We start from the raw sequence: 19,221 nt of genomic DNA, 5'->3' as shown, positions 1-19,221 counted from the left end.
CTTAGTCTAAGAGGCGACGCCCCGCCTCTAGGTGGAATGTGGGAAGGAGAAGTTAAAGAGATCGGTCATATTTATAAGGGCGGAAGTGACCCTAGGGCTTCCGGTCAGGGCCGGGGAAGGTGGGCGGTGACTAGAATAACCTCTTCCGCTTATTTGAGCTGGGCTTAATGCGAGTTCATCACTGTGCCTGTGCGTCTTTTTCCGTTTCCGTCCCCTTAAAGTGGTCCGCCGCAGTTGCTAGGCAGCTCTAGCCCGTGGGTTACTTTGGTTTGGGGTGGCAGCCGCGGTTGGGGCAGGAGGAAAGAGCCTCCCCAGTCGGCTTTTTGAAGAAAGGGTGAGGGTTGCCGACAACCCTGAAGTGGAAGAGAGGGAGCTGACGTGTACAAATAAGTAAGTATCGTTTTCCCTGGCAGTTGTGGGCCAGGAGTAGCCCAACCACTGGCATCATTAAAAGTATGTCGGGGCTTCCCTGGTGGCGCAGTGGTTGAGAGTCCGCCTGCCGATGCGGGGGACACGGGTTCGTGCCCCGGTCCGGGAAGATCCCACATCCCACATGCCGCGGAGCGGCTGGGCCCGTGAGCCATGGCCGCTGAGCCTGTGCGTCCGGAGCCCGTGCTCCGCAACGGGAGAGGCCACAACAGTGAGAGGCCCGTGTACCGCAAAAAAAAAAAAAAAAAGTCGGACTTCCCTGGTGGCGCAGTGGTGAAGAATCCGCCAGCCAATGCAGGGGACAAGGGTTCAAGCCCTGGTCCGGGAAGATCCCACATGCGCGGAGCAACTAAACCCGTGCGCCACAACTACTGAGCCTGCGCTCTAGAGCTCGTGCTCCGCAGCAAAAGAAGCCACCACGCCAAGGAGAAGCCCACACACAGCAACGAAGAATAGCCCCTGGGCGCCACAGTTAGAGAAAGCCCGCTCGCAGCAACGAAGACCCAACGCAGCCAAAAATAAGTTTTTTAAAAAAGTATGTATATCGGATATTTGGGGAAAATAAAGACGCGCAGCCCAGTGTAAGTAAAAGTCACTCGTCTGTTCACACGCAGAGATAACATCTCTGATGGTCTTTGGGGATATTAATTTCTAGTTATTTTTCTATGTGAATATGTACATGTGTATTATAGTTAGGTTTTGTACAAAAGTGGTATCACACTTTATATACTGTTGTTTTATAACTTTGTTTTCTTTATCACGAGAGTTTTTCAGTTATTCATCTCTAACACGGCATATAATGACAGTTTGCTAGTACGTTGCAGTGGCTGTACTATCATTTATTTTCTCATTCCCCTACTGATGGCTATTCAGGTTGTTTGCAGTTTTTCACCGTTATAAATGTACGTTGATCTTTGTGCATATGTCTATTTATTTACTAGGAATAAATTCTCAGAAGTGGAATTGTTGGTCAAAGAGTATTCAGGTTTCTTTCTAGAAAAGTTTTGCTGCTCTGCATTCCAGCAGGGACTCTGAATGCCTGCCCCTTCACTCACACTCTTGCCGTTATCATTTAATCTTTGCCAAATTAATGGATTTGAAAATATATCGTTTAACTTGCTTTCCTTTGCTTACTGGTAAAGCTTAACTTTCCCAGTATATTTGTCCATTTTTACCTCTTCTTTTGTGAATTTTCCGTTGGTATCCTTTGCTGTGGACATTTTCTTAGGTGTGGTCTCAATTTCCCTCTCCTCTTTCCAACATTTATCCAGTCCCACCCTCTTACAGGCTTATCTCCCCACTCCCCGGTGACAGGTTTGCTCTCCCACCGCTTCCTCTTCTTTATCAGTAACTTACAGAAGTTGCTGTTTGTTTGAATTCTAGTGGTGGGACAGATCCATCTTCTTTCTGACTTTCCCTTTCATCAGTAATTTGTTCTGTCACTCTGACTTGAAGAAGTCCCTTCTGGCAATCATCTTCTCTATTTAAAGTATGACCTTTTGGAACTTCCCTGGTGGTGCAGTGGTAACGAATCCACCTGCCAATGCAGGGGACACGGGTTTGAGCCCTGGTCTGGGAGGATTCCACATGCCGCAGAGCAACTAAGCCTGTGCGCCACAACTACTGAGCCTGTGCTCTAGAGCCCGCAAGCCACAACTGCTGGAGCCTGCAAACCTAGAACATGTGTTCCGCAACAAGAGAAGCCACCGCAATGAGAAGCCCGCGCACCACAATGAAGAGTAGCCCCTGCTCGCCTCAACTAGAGAAACCCCGCGTGCAGCAAGTAACCCAACAGAGCCAAAAATTAATTAATTAATTTTAAAAAATAAAGTGTGACCTATTACTAGAACAATTTCATCTCCTATGTGAATATTTAGTAATTCATATCTTAAAATGTGACTTGTCACCAAAAAAAAAGAGAGAGAGAAAGAAATCCTCCCTTTTTGTAGCATAAGACACATTTGGGACTGAATTCAAAATACTAAATATCTTAATGGAGTCTCATGGATGGATCAAAAGTAAAGCTCCTTGATCATAGAGTTTCTCAATCATAAAAATAGGACTTGTAGTAGAAGGAACACTGGACTAGAAATTTGGTGGCGTGGATTCTAGTTCTTTTTTTTGTAGCTAGAAGTGTAACTATGAGCAAACTAGTCTGAAAATGAGAGGCCCCTTCTATCTCAGTATTTTACTGTTTGTTTTGTGTATGTGTGTGTGTGGTTTTTACACACTCCTAACTGATCTGTTTGCCATGTGATGAGGAATACTCAGTAAGACATACACCAAGGATCTTTAAACCAGACTCATGATAATAAAAATGTCCGTCAATAAAAGACTGTTTAAAAAAGGATGGAACGGGCATGAAATAGTATGGCACTGTGACAAAAAAATGTGTTGAGTTTTCTATACAGAGATACGTGATGGTCTTCACATGTGAGGTAAAGTGCAAAGTGCAGAAGAGTGGATAAAGTACGTGTGCTGGACATCTGTCATTTACTCCAGCAATCTCAGCCACACAGTTCTGGTAACTACTCCCTCCCATGGCTCCTTCAGGCCTGTGGGTGAGAACAGCGCCCTGTCCCGCTGCTACTAGCCCAGGGTCCTGCACTACACCCTGCTGTTTTCCTATACGTTTCCTTAATGAAAGTCTTCAGATTACCAAATTTGAGGATGTCATCTCTTTCCTGCTGGAACACTGACTGAAAGAATACATTCTCTTTTGAGTAAAAAACGGAGAAAACTTTGGAACCCGTTTGTATTTTCTTGTGAATGCATAACAAAACTCTGGAAGGTACGTGAGAAACCAATGAAGGTTGTTACGTTGTAACTACTTACAGGGCACTGGGAACTAAGCCAGTTGAGGGGAGACAATAATACCTTTCTATATTGTTCCTTTTTAACTGGTGGACTTACTTGCCGCCAGTTTGTGCATTTAGTGTGTTCCTTTTACTTTGTTGTTCCTGTGTTGTGTGAAACCTTTTTTCCTCTGGAAAAAAAATATATATACACATTACCTACTACAAAAATTAAAAATGTTTTAAAATTAGGACTCATGCACTTAATGTCTTTAAACATTTCAACTTTCAGGACTGACAGTGAGGATTGATATTTGGGTTATTTCAACATGAGCTTCCTGTTACCCAAGCTGAGTAGCAAAAAAGAAGTGGACCAGGCGATTAAAAGTACTGCAGAGAAGGTGCTGGTTCTCAGGTTCGGGAGAGACGAGGATCCTGTCTGTCTGCAACTAGATGATATTGTAAGTGAATTTTTTTAAGTAAATCGTTTTTATTAAAAAGCTATACATTCTCACTTCCACATCTGCAAAATGAATGAAAGGGAGCAGGCAGGGCCCGGGGGTATAGCTGTTCATTTGTTAGCACACTTTCACTAAGAGCCGATCGTGTGCCTGCCCTGAGCTGAACCCCCAAATCTGTGATTGTGCTGAATCTGCCCTGGATGCCCTTCCTCAGTAGCAGCTGCCGAAGCTCAGTTTCACCAACAATTCAGTGGAAGACCAGGAACATTATTAACAAGAGTCTATGAACATTGTCTTACTCAATGTTCACAACATGGGGATAATTGCTATTACTGTTCCCAAGGGAGGCAGATGAATGCCAGGAAGGTCAGGTGACTTCCCACAAGCACAGCACCACTAAATTGCAGAGCTGGGATTTGAACTTTGTTTTCTCTGCCTGCAAATATGCTTTTCGAGTGTGCTGCCTCCAGTGTGTGCCTGATGATAATCTCTGATTTCACAGCAAATCTTCACAGTCTGATGAATAGGAAGGGGAGTATGGGACAGAGTGAGTTGATCCTTGTCTCTGTTTATTGTGGAGAGAGACTTACCCAGGACTAAGACCTCACCCACCATTTCTACTGCTGCCACCCTCAGTGTGGATACAGTGTAAGAAACCCCACTTCTGTGGTTAAAAATGAGGGTGTGGGGCTTCCCTGGTGGCGCAGTGGTTGAGAGTCTGCCTGCCGATGCAGGGGACGCGGGTTCGTGCCTCGGTCCGGGAAGATTCCACATGCCGCGGAGCGGCTAGGTCCGTGAGCCATGGCCGCTGAGCCTGCTCGTCCGGAGCCTGTGCTCCGTAACGGGAGAGGCCACAACAGTGAGAGGCCCGCGTACAGAAAAAAAAAAAAAAAAAAAAAAATGAGGGTATGATGTGTTAATCTGGGGGGCAGGGGCCACAGCATTCTACCCTCAACTACAGAGGGTTTGGAATATCACAGAGGTCAAGAGTATAGACTCTGAAGCCACGCTGTCCGAGTTCAAATCCTAACCTTACTGCGTACAGCCATGTGACCAGGGGCACATTACCTGCCCGTACCTCGGTTTGCTTGTCTGTGAAACGGTGACTGTAGCAGTGCATACCTCATAGGAATGTTGTAAGGATTAAAGGAGCCAACAAGTGTAAAGCACTTAGAACGCGTAGCACATAACAAGTGCCATGTAAATGTTCCCTATTTTTATCATAATTATCATCTATGGGGAGATTGGAAGGAAGAGATGTGGGGGAATTCCATTGTCTGTAGTACATATTTCTGAGTTGTTTTTTATTTAAGCGAGTATGGATTTTATAAATCCAGAAAAAGTTTATAAAAACTTTACAATCAAAAATAGAAGAAAAAAAAAGAAACAAATATATTCACACAATTTGCCTAGGGCCCTTTCATTACCCTGCCAACAGTGATTCAGACTCTGAATGATAAGGTTACACTGTGTCTAATGTGGAACTCAAACAGGCTAGATTCTTGGCCCGGGAATTTTTTTCAAACAGAAAATTCTCTTCCAGTAAAAAGGTTCACAGAAGAAACATTGCTGCCCTCAAGTTGTAACCCACATCTCTCTCTTCATTTGTAGCTTTCTAAGACCTCTCCTGACTTAAGTAAAATGGCTGCTATATATCTGGTAGACGTGGACCAAACCCCAGTTTATACACACTATTTTGACATCAGTTATATTCCATCTACCGTGTTTTTCTTCAATGGGCAGCATATGAAAGTGGATTATGGGTAAGTTATATTGACATGAAGTTATTATAGTCTTAAAAGTTTCTTTTATCCAGGCAGTTTCAGTAGCTCACCTATTTGCATGTGATGGGGGCTTTGTGAGTCTTATGCTGGTACTGTTTCCTGAGTTGATGCACTCTCTAATTTTTTTATCTGGAACTTTGGTACAAAATGAGAGTGTTTCCAGTATGAGTGGTGAATTTTAACTTAAGTGTGAGAGAATAGTACAGTTTGTGAAGCACTTGCCATCTTTCAGTGTAGAAATACAGAACAGCTTTTTAAAAAGTTTCCCAGGAATTTTATTTAGAACAAAGTAGGTCATTTGTTCTTAACCTTTTGAAACTCGTAGACTGCATCTATAAAAGAAGTAATCCTTCAGCAAATCAAGACATGCTTTTGTCTTGCAAAGTTTCCTGTCTTCTTTCACTCAGAGAATTTTGAAGTCATTCTTCAACAAAGTCTGTCAAGAATAAGTAACATGAGGGACTTCCCTTGTGGTCCAGTGGTTAAGGCTTCACCTTCCAACACAGGGGGTGCAGGTTCAATCCCTGGTCAGGGAGCTAAGATCCCACATGCCTCGAGGCCAAAAAACCAAAACATAAAACAGAAGCGATATTATAACAAATTCAGTAAAGACTTTAAAAATGGTCCACATCAAAAAAAAAAATCTTAAAAAAAAAAGAATAAGTAACATGAAATCTTTAATGCCGTCCCCTCCATCCAGTCAGCATCCCAATACTTATTAATTTTGAATGTATCCGTAATAATCCTATCATTTCTTACTGTGGTCAAGGAGTCCACTTGTCTAGATCTGTGTGCCTGCTTTGTCATCATTTATTTGAAAGTGTATTAAATATAATCTGTTTTAAGTGTTTTATAGCTATTTATTCTCCTAGAATACAGTTGATATATGTATTAGTTTGGTGAATATTTTCAGAGGGTGATTTATGATACTACTTACCACCTTAAAATGTATACAATTTTTAACCCAGCAATTGCATTTCCAGGGATTTATCTGAAGGAAAATAGTCATGAAAGTGGCCAGAATTGGCTACATAGATCTTCATTCATCCCACCATTATTTAGAAGACAAAATACTTAGAAAGAAGCTAGATGTCTACAGAAGCATACTAGAAATTAATTTAATATGGTATGGGAGATGCATGTTTAATGACTTTGAAAGAACTATGTTATATGTTCATTGAAAAAAGCACCTTACAAGATAGTTTACATGATATGATTCCCGTGACTCTGAAAAAAAGAAATGCATACACACACACACACACACACACACACACACACAAACACAAGCTTGAAAGGGTATATACCAAAATGTGGCCTATGGCCTCATTTTTTTTTTCCTAAACTGCTTCTACAGTAAACATACTTGATACTTGAAAAGTAAAAAAAAAAAAAAGGTAATATTGCACCTACTACTCAAAAGTATAAGTGACTAGGACTCAGAGACAAGGACAAGTTAATGGACTTTGCACAGTGTCTAGTCAACAACAGCAGCAACAAACTAAGCCCATGCTAACACCCAGGGAATACTACTTGATGATGAGTTGAGAAGTGATTAAATAGGTTTTGAAGCAGAAGCTTTGCACTTGGCAGGGCTTACATGCTCTCCCAGCGGCCCACAATACTGGTTTTAGTCGTATATCAAATGGGCCCTGTAATCGCAAAGGGAAAATCAGTGTCAGGCTTTGTGTCTAAAGGCTCCCTGATCAGAAGAAAATAACAGAGCTGCTATTTATTTTGTTTATCCTGAAGGTCTGACAAGTAATTATGAAAAGTTTTGAGCGAGGTTGTTTCTCTCCTATGCTATTTAGGTCTCCAGATCACACTAAGTTCGTGGGAAGTTTCAAAACCAAACAAGACTTCATAGATTTGATTGAAGTAATTTATCGAGGTGCAATGAGGGGAAAACTTATTGTTCAAAGTCCTATTGATCCCAAGAATATTCCCAAATATGACCTCCTCTATCAAGACATTTAGCACTTTCACTACTGTCAAAGTTGAAGAGACAGGCCCATCGTGAAACAGTGCCTGACTCCAGCTGTGCTGTTTTTCTGGGGTCTTTCGGAAATGTGGTCAGCATCCCGGCGGAGAAGAGGTTTGACGTGTATAGAAAATACCGGCTCCCAAGTAGAAGACCACACTGGTGCTGTGACAATTGGGAATGCCCAAGTGTCTACTCCCTGCAGAGCCCAGAGCAGTCAAGTCAGCCGTGGTCAGTTTCCCCAGTGTGGTTATTTTAATTTCTCTTCATATTATAGTTTTCTTTGTTCTTTAAGATAATACAGAATCCTTCTAAACCTTGGCTAGTACAATTTGATTTAACTATGTTTATTCGATACACAAGTAAAATAGAAAGTCAATTCCCGTAAGAGCAAAAATACTCCTTTTCTACCCTATGTGTACACACCCACCCCTTCCATCTTCCTCGGCTTGCCACTCCTCCACTCGTGTATTTATCTCGTGCTCGACTATTATCCCAGTTCTTCTGGAATAAGTCATTCTTCACTGAGAGCAGACAAGTTTGTTTTACCTTCGAGCCTTTCTGGCTCAGACTTCTAAAGGTGTCCTGGCTTGCTCAATTTACCAGCTTTTCTATTATGAAATTGCCCAAGAAGTGAGAACTTGAACCTTCACCATCCAGCACCCAATGTGAGCTAAACAAAGAATTAACTACCCTTAGTAAGTAGGAGCTGATCTCTCCCAGAGCTCCGTCTCTTCCTGAGGAGAAAACTGTACTTCACGGACTCAAGACTGGAAAGAGATCTCAGAATTGCTAGAAAGTAGTATCCTGTTTATAGGACTTGCCTGTGTTAACAACTTTATGAAGGATTCTCCCAGGGTCCTCTGGCACAGCCTGCCACCACTTGGGCAAGTTCCTGCTCCTCTCAAAACCTCGTGGGGCTAAGGGTACTGACTTTCTAGAATAAGAGAATAGATGCAGAGCCAGAGGGCAGTGTGCCAGGCAGCACGTGACCTGCTTGGCAGCTTTTTGCCACCTTGATGACAGAAACCCAGTTCTGTGCAGGGCAGCACTGTCGGTGCAAGTCTGTCCCCCTTTGCCAGGTGCTTCCTGTCCAAGCCTTTTCTGACAAATGTGGCGTAGAAGGAAGGCTGCTGGGTACCTTGTGGCCTTCATTGATAAAGGAGAGAGCCACTCCAGGAAGGAGACAACAAAACTCTGTCAGCACCACCTCCGTCTTCTCCTGGCCCCCACTTCCTGCTGTCATGGTGATCGTGGTGCATGGAACTGCAGCAGCTGTCTTAGGACCACGAGGCAACCAACACTGGGATGAAAAATGAACATGCTGAGAAGACCGGTGAAGAGAGCCTGGGTCCCTGATAAAGATACTGAGCTACTGAGTGGACTCTAGACATGCCTCCCTTAAGACTTCTATGAAAGAATAAAATGTCTTCACTGCCTGTCACTGTTAGTTGGATTTTCTGTCCCTCATAGCCTAAGTCACAGAGCATTTGAGGTGTGGGAAGTGCTCAGATAACAGCAAAACCTCGGAACTTTCATGCGTAAGATTCTCATATCTTCTCTCCTACTGAGGGCTTTAGGGAATGTTTCTCTGAAGTCCTGGTTTACATGTTTTTGTTCCCATCTTGGTTGCTGTCCATTCCACAAGTATTTATTAAGTACATACTGTGTGCCCCGTCCTGTGCCAGATGCTACATAAAAACGAATGACTCCTGGATGGAAGAAAGGCTGCTTAGAAGAGACAGTGCCTGAGCCTTAAAGGAGAGTAGGAGGTACTCATGGAGAAAGGGGAGGGCTTTTCAGGAGAGGGCACCGGGGGAGGAAGGCCCGGGGGCTGGAGACAGCACGCGTGTTGAGAGGGCTCCACGGAGTCCAGTGTCACTGGAACCCGAGGGGGAGGCCAGGCGGGTGAGAGGTGCCGCTGGGAGGAAGGCAGAGGAGATGAGGGAATTGGGAAAATGCCGAAAGTTTTCTGTTCCTCCTGAGGGGTGGGCAGGAGCCACTTAATCAGTCAGATTGCTTTTCAAGAAAACTTAGTGCTGAAGGTACGATTAGAAGACATAGGTGCCTCCTGAGAGGCATCATTTCATGTGTTTGTATTATTTTTCAGTTTCTAGCGATCGTCTTTTCCACACGCTCTAGAATACAGGTCTAAGTCCTTCATTGGCCTATGAGCTGTGACCTGTCGAAAATTATTGATGGATCTGGAGAGTGCCTGTGAGGAGAACGTCACAGGGAAGGGCAGAACCCTAGTGAGGAATAGTGACATTTTAAGCCGTGAGCAGGAGAGGCCCTATTTTGGGATGACAGGACGGTATATTGGTGAAGGGCCAGCATACTGAATAAAGTCTTATTGCTCACTTAGAACTTTTCTTCTTCAGTTAGAAGAGCTTCATGTGCTGGGTTCTAGAACCTTTTTTCTGGGAAACCCTTAATAACGAGACCGTTCTTTGTGAAATGAAAGACTCAGATGGCTTGCGTTTGACTCCTGGTAAAGGGTAGGTTTCTTCCAAGTGGGAAAAGCAGCCCCTCCTAAGGAAGAGACTTCTAACTTTACCCAGCCCCAGAATGTTATTACTGATGGGCACTTTAGAGATCGTCTGGGTTAAGCCCCTCATAGGAGAGACCTGGGGACTGATGGGCAGGGAGCTTAAGGAACTTGGCAAATTTGTCGTCGAGCTGTGATTTGGACCCAGCAAGTCCAGAAATCCTGCCTTTATACCATCTTACTTTGCCACCTGAAGCACTGGTGTGTTGGAGCACAAACAACAAAGTACTGTCTGTGTTAAAGCACTTGTTTTCATGCCACTTTGAGCTAGCATCTTCCTCACCAGCCTCCACTCTTTCTCCTCCTTTACTCTGAAGAAGCAAAAGGATGCGGTGAAAAGAGCTCGGGATTTGTATTTAGACAGACCTAGGTTAAAGGTTCAGCTTCACTATTTGATAGCTATGTAACCCTAAGCAAATCACTTAACTTCTCTGAGTCTCTATTTCCTTGTCTGTAAAACAAGGATAACAGTGACCTCTCTGAGGCCTGCCATTGGATAGGCACTCATTCAGTGATCATGAGCGCTGCAGTGGGGCAGTTTGTATCACTTTAGGGATTTCCAATTGCCCTGGGGGTTTTTCTGCCACACTCCCAGTAAACTCTAGAGCACTTGGCTGCTGCCATACTATAAATGAGAGAATTTAAAAAGGCCCAAGGCCAAAAACAGCACAGAAATGAGTCAAAGGATGCTCTTTATTGATCGACTCAGCAATGCAGAGCTGGAACCCATCAGCTTCATACCACGTTTTTGTCCCCTCTGCTACTGTCCAGTTTTCCCTCGGCCTTTCAGGCAAAGGCTTCCAGCCAGCCTTGCATTAGTTGTCAGCTATGGTTTTCTGAACCCAGTCCAGAATGGAGGACACCTTCACATACACACCATACTCGGCAGTAGCACAGCTCTTGTCAAAGCTCAGGATCCCAGCCGCATACCAGGTGTCGTCAGCCTCATCGTGAATGGCAAAGGCGCTGCCGGCATCACCGTAGCAGGTGTCTTCCTGATACTTGGACAAGCCAGCACAGAAGGTGTGCTCATTCAGTGTCGGCTGCACCCCTACAGGGCTCTTTGGTGTCTTCTTCTCGGGCACAGTGCTGCCTTCGTAGTGCTGTGCACACTTGTCTTGGTCAGCCACCGGCAGCATGATGTACTTCAGATGCTCAGTAAAAATTAAGTTGGCATTTCGCCCCCAGCCAGACACGTAACCCACACGCCCCACTTCCACATAATCTTTTGAAGGTAGGCAGATGGGCATTACTGTCTCATCAGTGGGCACCTTCTCTCTGAGTTTGATGAGCCCAATGTCTACCTGGGAGTAGTCAGGGTGGAGAAGCACCTTCTCAATCTCCACAAGCTGCTTTCTCCCCACATAGAGCCTTAAAGTAGGAGCAATGTCTTTTGCTTTTGTTGTATTGTCATGACCCAAGAAGAGATTTTTAGCTGTGGTCAGCAGCCATTGTTCATTGATCAGCGTGGCCCCCGAGGTGAGATTATTGTGGGAGACCATCTTAGCCTGCCAGGGAAAGCTGCCTTTGGCATCCAGTAAGCCACCGATGATCCTTTGCACCTGAACCACTGGATGCTTGGGCTTTCCGCATACTGTTGAGGAGAGTAAGAAAATTATGAGCAGAATGTGACCGTCTCCCAGTCTTTCCCAGGGAAGGATAAAAGGACCGACTCTTGCTGCTGTCTGAACGGTCACTGTTCATTTCTCCAGAGCTGGAAATGTTTGCACGCTTTGCCCTTACCTTCTGCTCCTCTTGTTCCCAGTGTCTAGTTTAAAATGATTCTTTTTTTTTTCTTTTAATGTTTACATCACTAAAGCAGAGTTCTATTTCCTGCTTTTCTAACTCACAAAGAAACAAGTAGCCCTGAAGTTTTCAAACTCTGGCCGCTGAACTCTATGTATATTTAAACAGTCTATCACAGCAAGATGTCCATAGCTCCCTTAAATTCATTGTAAGCACAAGGAGCTACCATGATTCATTCTCTCTGAATAAAGAGGGATGTGATATTGCATTTCATAACAGGCAGGTTAGCAGTTCCGCATCCCTAGTAGCAGAAGATGGTAGGCAAGATCCTCTTGTTCCAAGAGGGAAAAGGAGGGAGCGTCAGCTCTTCCTAGTAACAACAGAGTCCTGACCCATCTCCAGGCTCCTGTGTCATATTCTCACGGATTAAGGTTTTGTTATGCCCTCCCTTGACCTGTTGTTCCTGGAGCTTGCTTTACCCTTGGCCCAGGGCTCTCTAGGTGGGCTCTAGGTACTCACAGAGTTTCCTGATCCTCTGTGGGCAGTGTAGACAGTGGATTCAGTCAGTGCCCCGCAGGCCAAATGAACAAATCCTTAGTGAACTTCATGGGGAAGTATTACCTGCCTGTGCACTTCTCTGCCCAGCCACCTGTGGTTCTCCCTGGTCCCTCCCCTCGGCTCTTGTGTGCCCAGAGGAAACCACACAGGGAGAATGTGCCTCTAGGACATTTCAGTCCCTGCTGGTGCACCGACCCCTCAATACCCACTTTTCCATCTCCTTCCCAGGACCCATGATTTCCTACCTGCTTCACACTCAGGGAGTTGCTCTCCAAGGTCCTTATTTATCCACTGCTTCTCACTGTTTAAGGTGTACACTCCTGAAACAAAAAGAAAAAAAATGAGCCAAAAGGGAAATTGTATCTGGACCTAGCGTGGGGAGAGAAGGTATTTAAAGAGCAGAATCAGAGAGGCAGGAAGGGGGAGGGCAGGGGAAGAGGAGGAAGGGAGGAGTGCTGTGCTAGAAGCCAAGTGCGGGGGCCACGGTGCAGCCCAGCAGGGCAGAACAGTGGTCACGGGGACCGTGGCGATCATGGTGATCGTGGCAAGGTGGTACGGGGTCCTGACTCCCTCTTACAGGCTACCTGAACTTGGGCAAATTACTCAACCTTTCTGTGCCTCAGTTTCAGCAGCAGCAAAGTGAGAGTAATAACAGTATCTCTTGGGAATCCCCTGGTGGTCCAGTGGTCAGGACTCTGCACTTCCAATGCAGGGAGCACGGGTTCGATCACTGGTCGGGGAACTAAGGTCCCACGAGCAGTGCAGGGCGGCCAAAATAAATAATAGTATCTCTGCGGAGGGGTGTTGTGAGGACCTAGTGAGCAAGTCCGTGTGAAGCACTTAGAACAGTTCCAGGAGTGCAGTGCTCACTAGGTAAGGGCTCCCTGTCGTCATCACCGTCACCGTCATTTTGTCCACGTAGATGTCACTCTGAGAGGGTAGGCTACATGGCATCACCTCCCTCCCCTTAACAAAGGAGAAAACTTGAAGCTGAGAAAAGTTAATTTGCCCAAAAGGCCACAGCTACCGGTGACAAAACCCTTGTTAGAACCTAAATCTCCTGGCTCCAGAGAACACGGGCACTTTCTGGACAGTCACCCTGGCTCCACTCCTTGTGGAAATGGTGGGACAGAGGAGGGCCCGGAGACATTCGTCCCGGCCTTACCATCTCCAGCGCGTAGTTTGTAGTGGGTTTTACACCGATAGCGAACCAAGTGTTCCAGGTAGCCATTGGCAATCTCGGGGGGCTTTAAGCAGCTGTCATCTGCAAAGAAAAGCAGGAAGAGAAGGTTCGTAGCCAGAAGCTTCCCCTAGAGACCCAAAAAGTCAGAGGAGAAGCAGCTGCTTTGCACATCAGCCTCCCTCCACCCCGAATGGAAGCCCTGGGGAGGGCAATCTCCCCTTATTTCTGGCTGGCTTCCCAATTTTCTTCATGATACTGAAAGACCAGAGATTAAGGTGAGAAGGAGCAATCGGATCTTCCCCAGGAGAGGGTGCAGGTCTGATGGGGCAAAAGTGGATGCAGCAGTGCTGGGAGGTACAGCTCTTGTCCAAACACAGAGTCCTACCTGTGGCAGTTGTGGTCTCGCTGGTTTCCACCGCGAAAAGCTGCCCGCAGAGCAGGAGGGCGACGACAGCTTGCAGGGCACTGCAGAGAAGACGGAAAGGAGCGTGCAGCTCGTCTCCCCGCTTCACCACACACACACACACACACACACACCCCAATAGGCAAAAAATAGATACGGAAGTGCTAGGACCTAGAAGCCCTTCACCCACCCACATGCATAGTTTAGCAGCTTCCCAGTCACCCAGGTTCCAGCATGTTCTTTGCTGCTGGGAATTCTACAGAAGCTTCAGAGAAGAACAACCAAGATAGGAAGGCACATGGGGATTGGGCCTCAGTTTCTGGCAGCATTCAGGAAACATTAAATTGTTAATATATGAGCTCTCCAGCAAAAAGAAAACTCACTTGGGCACCCTAAGGTGCTGGGCTACAAGGATACTGCTAATGAAATGTGTATAACTGGAAGATGGGGAAGTGGGAATTTACTATGCTCTTCTCTCTACTTTTTGAAATTTTCCATAATAAGAGGTTTTTTAAATATATAATTTAAAACACTGATATAGCTTTTTCTATTATTTTATAATTTGACTTCAGGAAATGGTATAGCAAACCCCAGGATTCCAGGTTACCTGGAAGATAACTGGCTCCCTGAAAGGTCGACTGTGCACATGGGAATCAATGCACAGGCTATACTCACCAGTTAACCATCTCCCTGAAAGATGTCAGCTACTCAAATATTGCTTGGTTAAGTTTCTAGTCTCGTTATTTCAACATTTCAAAAAAAATTTTTTATTTTTTTAAAAATCTGAGTGCCTGAATTGTGTCACTCAAATGTGTCACTATTGATCTTTCTTATTATACATTTTTAAAAAGAAAAAAAAATCTGCTAATAGGCATATTCAAAATGCCAGGGGGAATTCCCTGGCGGTCCAGTGGTTAGGACTCAGCACTCTCATTACCAAGGGCCCAGGTTCATTCCCTGGTTGGGGGACTAAGATCCCACAAGCCGTGTGGCGTGGCCCAAAAAAGAAAAAAAATGCCAGGAGGCCTACCACAGGAGCTGCTGGCATCCCCCGCGAAAATATCATAACCTCGAGGAAAAAGCTATTCCTTAGGGGCTTCCCTGGTGGCGCAGTGGTTGAGAATCTGCCTGCCGATGCAGGGGACACGGGTTCGAGCCCTGGTCTGGGAAGATCCCACATACCGCGGAGCAACTAGGCCCGTGAGCCACAACTACCGAGCCTACGCGTCTGTAGCCTGTGCTCCGCAACAAGAGAGGCCGCGATAGTGAGTGGCCCGCACACCGCAATGAAGAGTGGCCCCCGCTTGCCGCAACTGGAGAAAGCCCTCGCACAGAAACGAAGACCCAACACAGCCAAAAATAAGTAAATAATTAATTAAAAATGAATATCTGCTTATAAAAAAATTTGTTAAAAAAAAAAGCTATTCCTTAGAGAAAGTCACATCTCATGGGAAAGACAGCACCATCTGAAAGAATTACCCTTTATGGATACGGAAAAGCAGAGGATTTAACACAGAAAACACTTTATTCACTATAATTTAGCCCATTTGCCTTATTCCTTTGTTATATTTTTGCATCTCTCCTGTAGGCCTCTCCTGTACCTGGGCTGTCATGCAGATAAAAGATATATACAAAGAAGGATGAAATAATCCAGAGGAAAGGGGGGACAGGGCTGAACTGTGGACTCACCTCATCTTTGGTATGTCTGCCTCTGAAACAGCAGTGCTGTGGGGCACCTTCTGATGCTTTTATGCCTCCGGTATCTCACTCCACCCCCTTCTTGATTTCATAATCCCTGTGTCTACACACTTTGGCCTTGCTAAGGTCACTCGCATTTTCCAGTAACAAAGCCACAAACAACATCTCTGTTAAAGAGTCGAGCTCTTGCTTCACGCTTGAGCTTCCCCTGGTGTTCTTCATGCTTGAGCCAAAGAAACCTGGCCACATCATGACCCCATGTAGCTGCCAAAGTGTTTCCCGAAATCAGCCACTGTGCAGGACTGGGGGAGGAACCGTCAATCTGTGTCTCTTTGTTTTGGATGATTTTCAGCACTGAACAGAGCCTTTTGGGGGTTATTTCAGATCCCTTAGAGACACTCCTGCAACCTGGCTGAGATAGGGCTCTAGAGTAAGCATGTCCTTTTCAGAATCATTTTCCCCACTCTGTGTTGCCATCTCCTTGTTGCTGCAAAGCTCTCCAACCTGAAATCAGTAAAATGTATTTATTATGTCTTCTCTGATATCTTTTTCCAAGAAATCACACAAAATTGTTAAAGCTATAGTGTAGACGCAAACTATACTCAATGGCAGTGGTTATCGTGGTTTTTGTAGTCCAGTAATCAATCCAAATAGGCAGGCGAGAAAAATAGATGTGCTTTAGTCAGATGCCTGCAGCTGTGTATCCCAAGTACTGTTCAACTGAAATTTAATATCAACTCATTTATAAAAAGCCAGTGGTTCTTAAATTAGAGTGTGCAGAAGAATCCCTTTGGGATACTTAAGGTGGCACTGATGTAATAGCAGAATAACTGGAAACAGCACAAATGTCTATCAATAGGAGAATGGCTAAATAATGTTGGTATATTTGTATAACAGGACATTATACAGCCATGAGAATGAATGAACTATGAAAGAACATGGATAGCGTTATAAACATAATTTTTAAAGAGAACTTCAAGTTTCAGGAGATTATATTAAGTAAGAATGATACCGCTTCTGTAGAGCTCAAAATCAGGCAAACTCAATAATGGATTCTAAGATATGACACCAAAATCGCAAGCAACAAAAGGAAAAATGGGTAAATTGAGCTTCATCAAAATTAAAAACTTCTGTGCATCAAAGGATAATATCAAGAAAGTGAAAAGATAATCTATGAATAGGAGAAAATATTTACAAATCATATATCTGATAAGCATTTAATATCCAGAATAAAGAACTCTTACAGCAACAAAATAAAAAACAAACAAACAATGAAACATGGGCAAATGACGTGAATAAACATTTTTCCAAAGAAGATGTACAAAAATGGTCAAAAAGTACATGAAAAGATGATCAACATTGCTGGAAAATGTCATTAGGGAAATGCAAGTCAAAACCGCAAGACATCACCTTACACCTACACGTATGACTACAATCACAAGAAAAACTATATATAATAAGTCTTGGCAAGGATGTGGAGAAATTGGAACTCCCATACATTGCCAGTGGAAATGTAAAATGGAGTAGTATCTGCAAAACAGTATGATGGTTCCTCAAAAAGCTAAACTAGAATTGCCATATGACCCAGCAATTCCACTTCTAGGTATTTAATCCAAAATAACTGAAAAGGGACTCAAACAGATTCTTTTCTTTTTTTAATATATTTATTTATTTATTTTTGGCTGCGTTGGGTCTTCGTTGCTGCGCGTGCGGGCTTTCTCTAGTTGTGGTGAGCAGGGGCTACTCTTCGTTGCGGTGCATGGGCTTCTCATTGCAGTGGCTTCTCTTGTTGCAGAGCATGGGCTCAGTAGTTGTGGCGCACAGGCTTAGTTGCTCCACAGCATGTGGGATCTTCCTGGACCAGGGCTCAAACCCGTGTTCCCTGCATTGGCAGGTGGATTCTTAACCACTGTGCCCCCAGGGAAGTCCTCAAACAGATTCTTGTACACCAATGTTCATTGCAGCATTATTCACAATATCCAAAGCTAGAAACAACCCAAATGTCCTTCAACAGATGAGTGGATAAAAATACATACAGTGGAATATTATTCACCTATAAGAAGTTCTGATACATGCTGCAACATGAAACTTTGAAAACATTATGCAAAGTGAAAGAAACCAGAAACAAAGAGACAAATATTATGTGGTTCCACTTGTATGAAATGTCTAGACAGAAAGTAGAATAGAGGCTCCCTGGGGCCGGGGGAAGGGAGGAAAGGGGAGTTATTGCTTAATGGGTACAGAGTTTCTGCTTGGAATGATGAAAAAGTTTTGCAAACAGTGGTGATGGTTGCACAATATTGCAAATATAATTAATGCCACTGAGTTGTATACTTTAAAATTGTTAAAATCAGAAATTTCATGTTATATATATTTTATCACAATAAAAAAATTCAAAAAAAATAAACTTCTTTTTCTTAGCCAATGAAAACTTAAAAACAACCAAGACTGAACAATATAATGTATAGGCATAGATGCCAAGAAGACAAAAACTTTATTTTAAAAAATTTTAATAGAACGGAAAACACAAAATGTAAAATGTTACCTCTCGTAGGGAGGCAGAAGGAAGGCATAAGAGAGAAGCACATAGGTAAATATAAACATAAATAAATTATTGTTAATGATCCAACTTTTGGGCTGGGTAATAGGTTCATGAAAGTACACTTTATTGTGATTTATTTTTAAAAAGACATCACACATACACATATATGTATATCACATATAATTATAGGTAACAAATAACATTTTAAAATATGAAGGAGGGGGAAATCACGTGATAGACTTATTAAGAAGCAAAGCCCAGGCCCCTCCTTCCAGAAATTTTGATTCGATAGGTCTGTCAGGGTCTACAAATCTGCGTTTTAAATGACCGTAACTTCTCCCAGCCCCGTATGCACGCTACTGCGCAATGGTGCAGCTCCATGATCCTATGAAACGGAGGGGGAGGCTTTCTCTTTGGGCTGCAGCTACCCCTCCTAAGGGATCTAAAATGAGACATTTCTGGGGACATCTCTGGGGGCGCGGTGGTTAAGACTCCGCATTCCCAATGCAGGGGGCCAGGGTTCAATCCCTGATCAGGGAACTAGATCCCACATGCATGCTGCAACTAAGAGTTCACATGCCACAACTAAGGAGCCCACAAGCCGCAACTAAGACCCAGCGCAACTAAATATATAAAAGCTTAAAAAAAATAAAAATAAAATAAAATGAAACATAGTGAATACATTTTATAGGGAGAACAGAAAGCAGAAAAGTTTAAAAGATCAATAAGTCAGGACAGCAATTAGTGGAGGAGCTCAAAGGGCAAAGTTTTGACTTTGGAAGAAAAAACTATTTTTAAAAGTTTGTTCTGCCAATATGGAAGTCTTGAAATTTTGTAAGCTACAGAAAAATAAAAATAAGAAAAAGTCTTCCCATTATTTCACCACCCCAAGACCCAAGACAGCCAGTAACTAACCACTATTAACACTTTAGTGTCACTTCCTTCCAGGCTTTTCTCTGTACACATTTTTATATAGTTTTGATAATTCTTTATACAGAATTTTTGCATGCTCTGCCTTTTTCACCCAATGTTATAGGCATTTTCCATCTTGCAGCAAATCTCTTTGAACCATTTTTAATGCCATATTATATTTCTA

At 43.8% G+C, this 19,221-nt stretch overlaps 2 protein-coding genes across 3 annotated transcripts; one reads left to right on the top strand and one right to left on the bottom strand.

The window, feature by feature from the left end:
* Nucleotides 1-164: 164 nt before the first annotated feature.
* TXNL4B (thioredoxin like 4B) lies at nt 165-9,014 on the top strand. Of its 2 annotated transcripts, none has more exons than XM_029202909.1 (4): nt 165-390; nt 3,517-3,685; nt 5,297-5,448; nt 7,278-9,014. In XM_029202909.1, exons 2-4 carry the CDS (start codon nt 3,554-3,556, stop codon nt 7,441-7,443), a joined length of 450 nt encoding a protein of 149 aa, XP_029058742.1. In that variant the 5' UTR covers nt 165-390; nt 3,517-3,553; the 3' UTR covers nt 7,444-9,014. The 2 variants fall into 2 exon arrangements, with proteins under 2 accessions (XP_029058742.1, XP_029058750.1); XM_029202917.1 differs by lacking the exon at nt 165-390 and adding an exon at nt 857-3,220.
* A 1,656-nt stretch (nt 9,015-10,670) lies between these two features.
* On the bottom strand, nt 10,671-15,603 carry LOC114884155 (haptoglobin-like). Its single transcript, XM_029202893.1, has 5 exons — nt 15,575-15,603; nt 13,868-13,947; nt 13,465-13,563; nt 12,545-12,619; nt 10,671-11,589 (listed from the first exon to the last, which is right to left on the bottom strand). Exons 1-5 carry the CDS (start codon nt 15,577-15,579, stop codon nt 10,811-10,813), a joined length of 1,038 nt encoding a protein of 345 aa, XP_029058726.1. The 5' UTR covers nt 15,580-15,603; the 3' UTR covers nt 10,671-10,810.
* Between the last annotated feature and the right edge of the window lie 3,618 nt (nt 15,604-19,221).

The sequence above is a fragment of the Monodon monoceros genome, unplaced genomic scaffold (genome assembly GCF_005190385.1).
Source record: "Monodon monoceros isolate NGI ecotype Baffin Bay Population unplaced genomic scaffold, NGI_Narwhal_1 Super_Scaffold_10, whole genome shotgun sequence".
NCBI lineage: Eukaryota > Metazoa > Chordata > Mammalia > Artiodactyla > Monodontidae > Monodon > Monodon monoceros.
The sequence above is the reverse complement of the archived record's forward strand: the minus strand, read 5'-3'. Positions and strand labels throughout refer to the sequence as shown.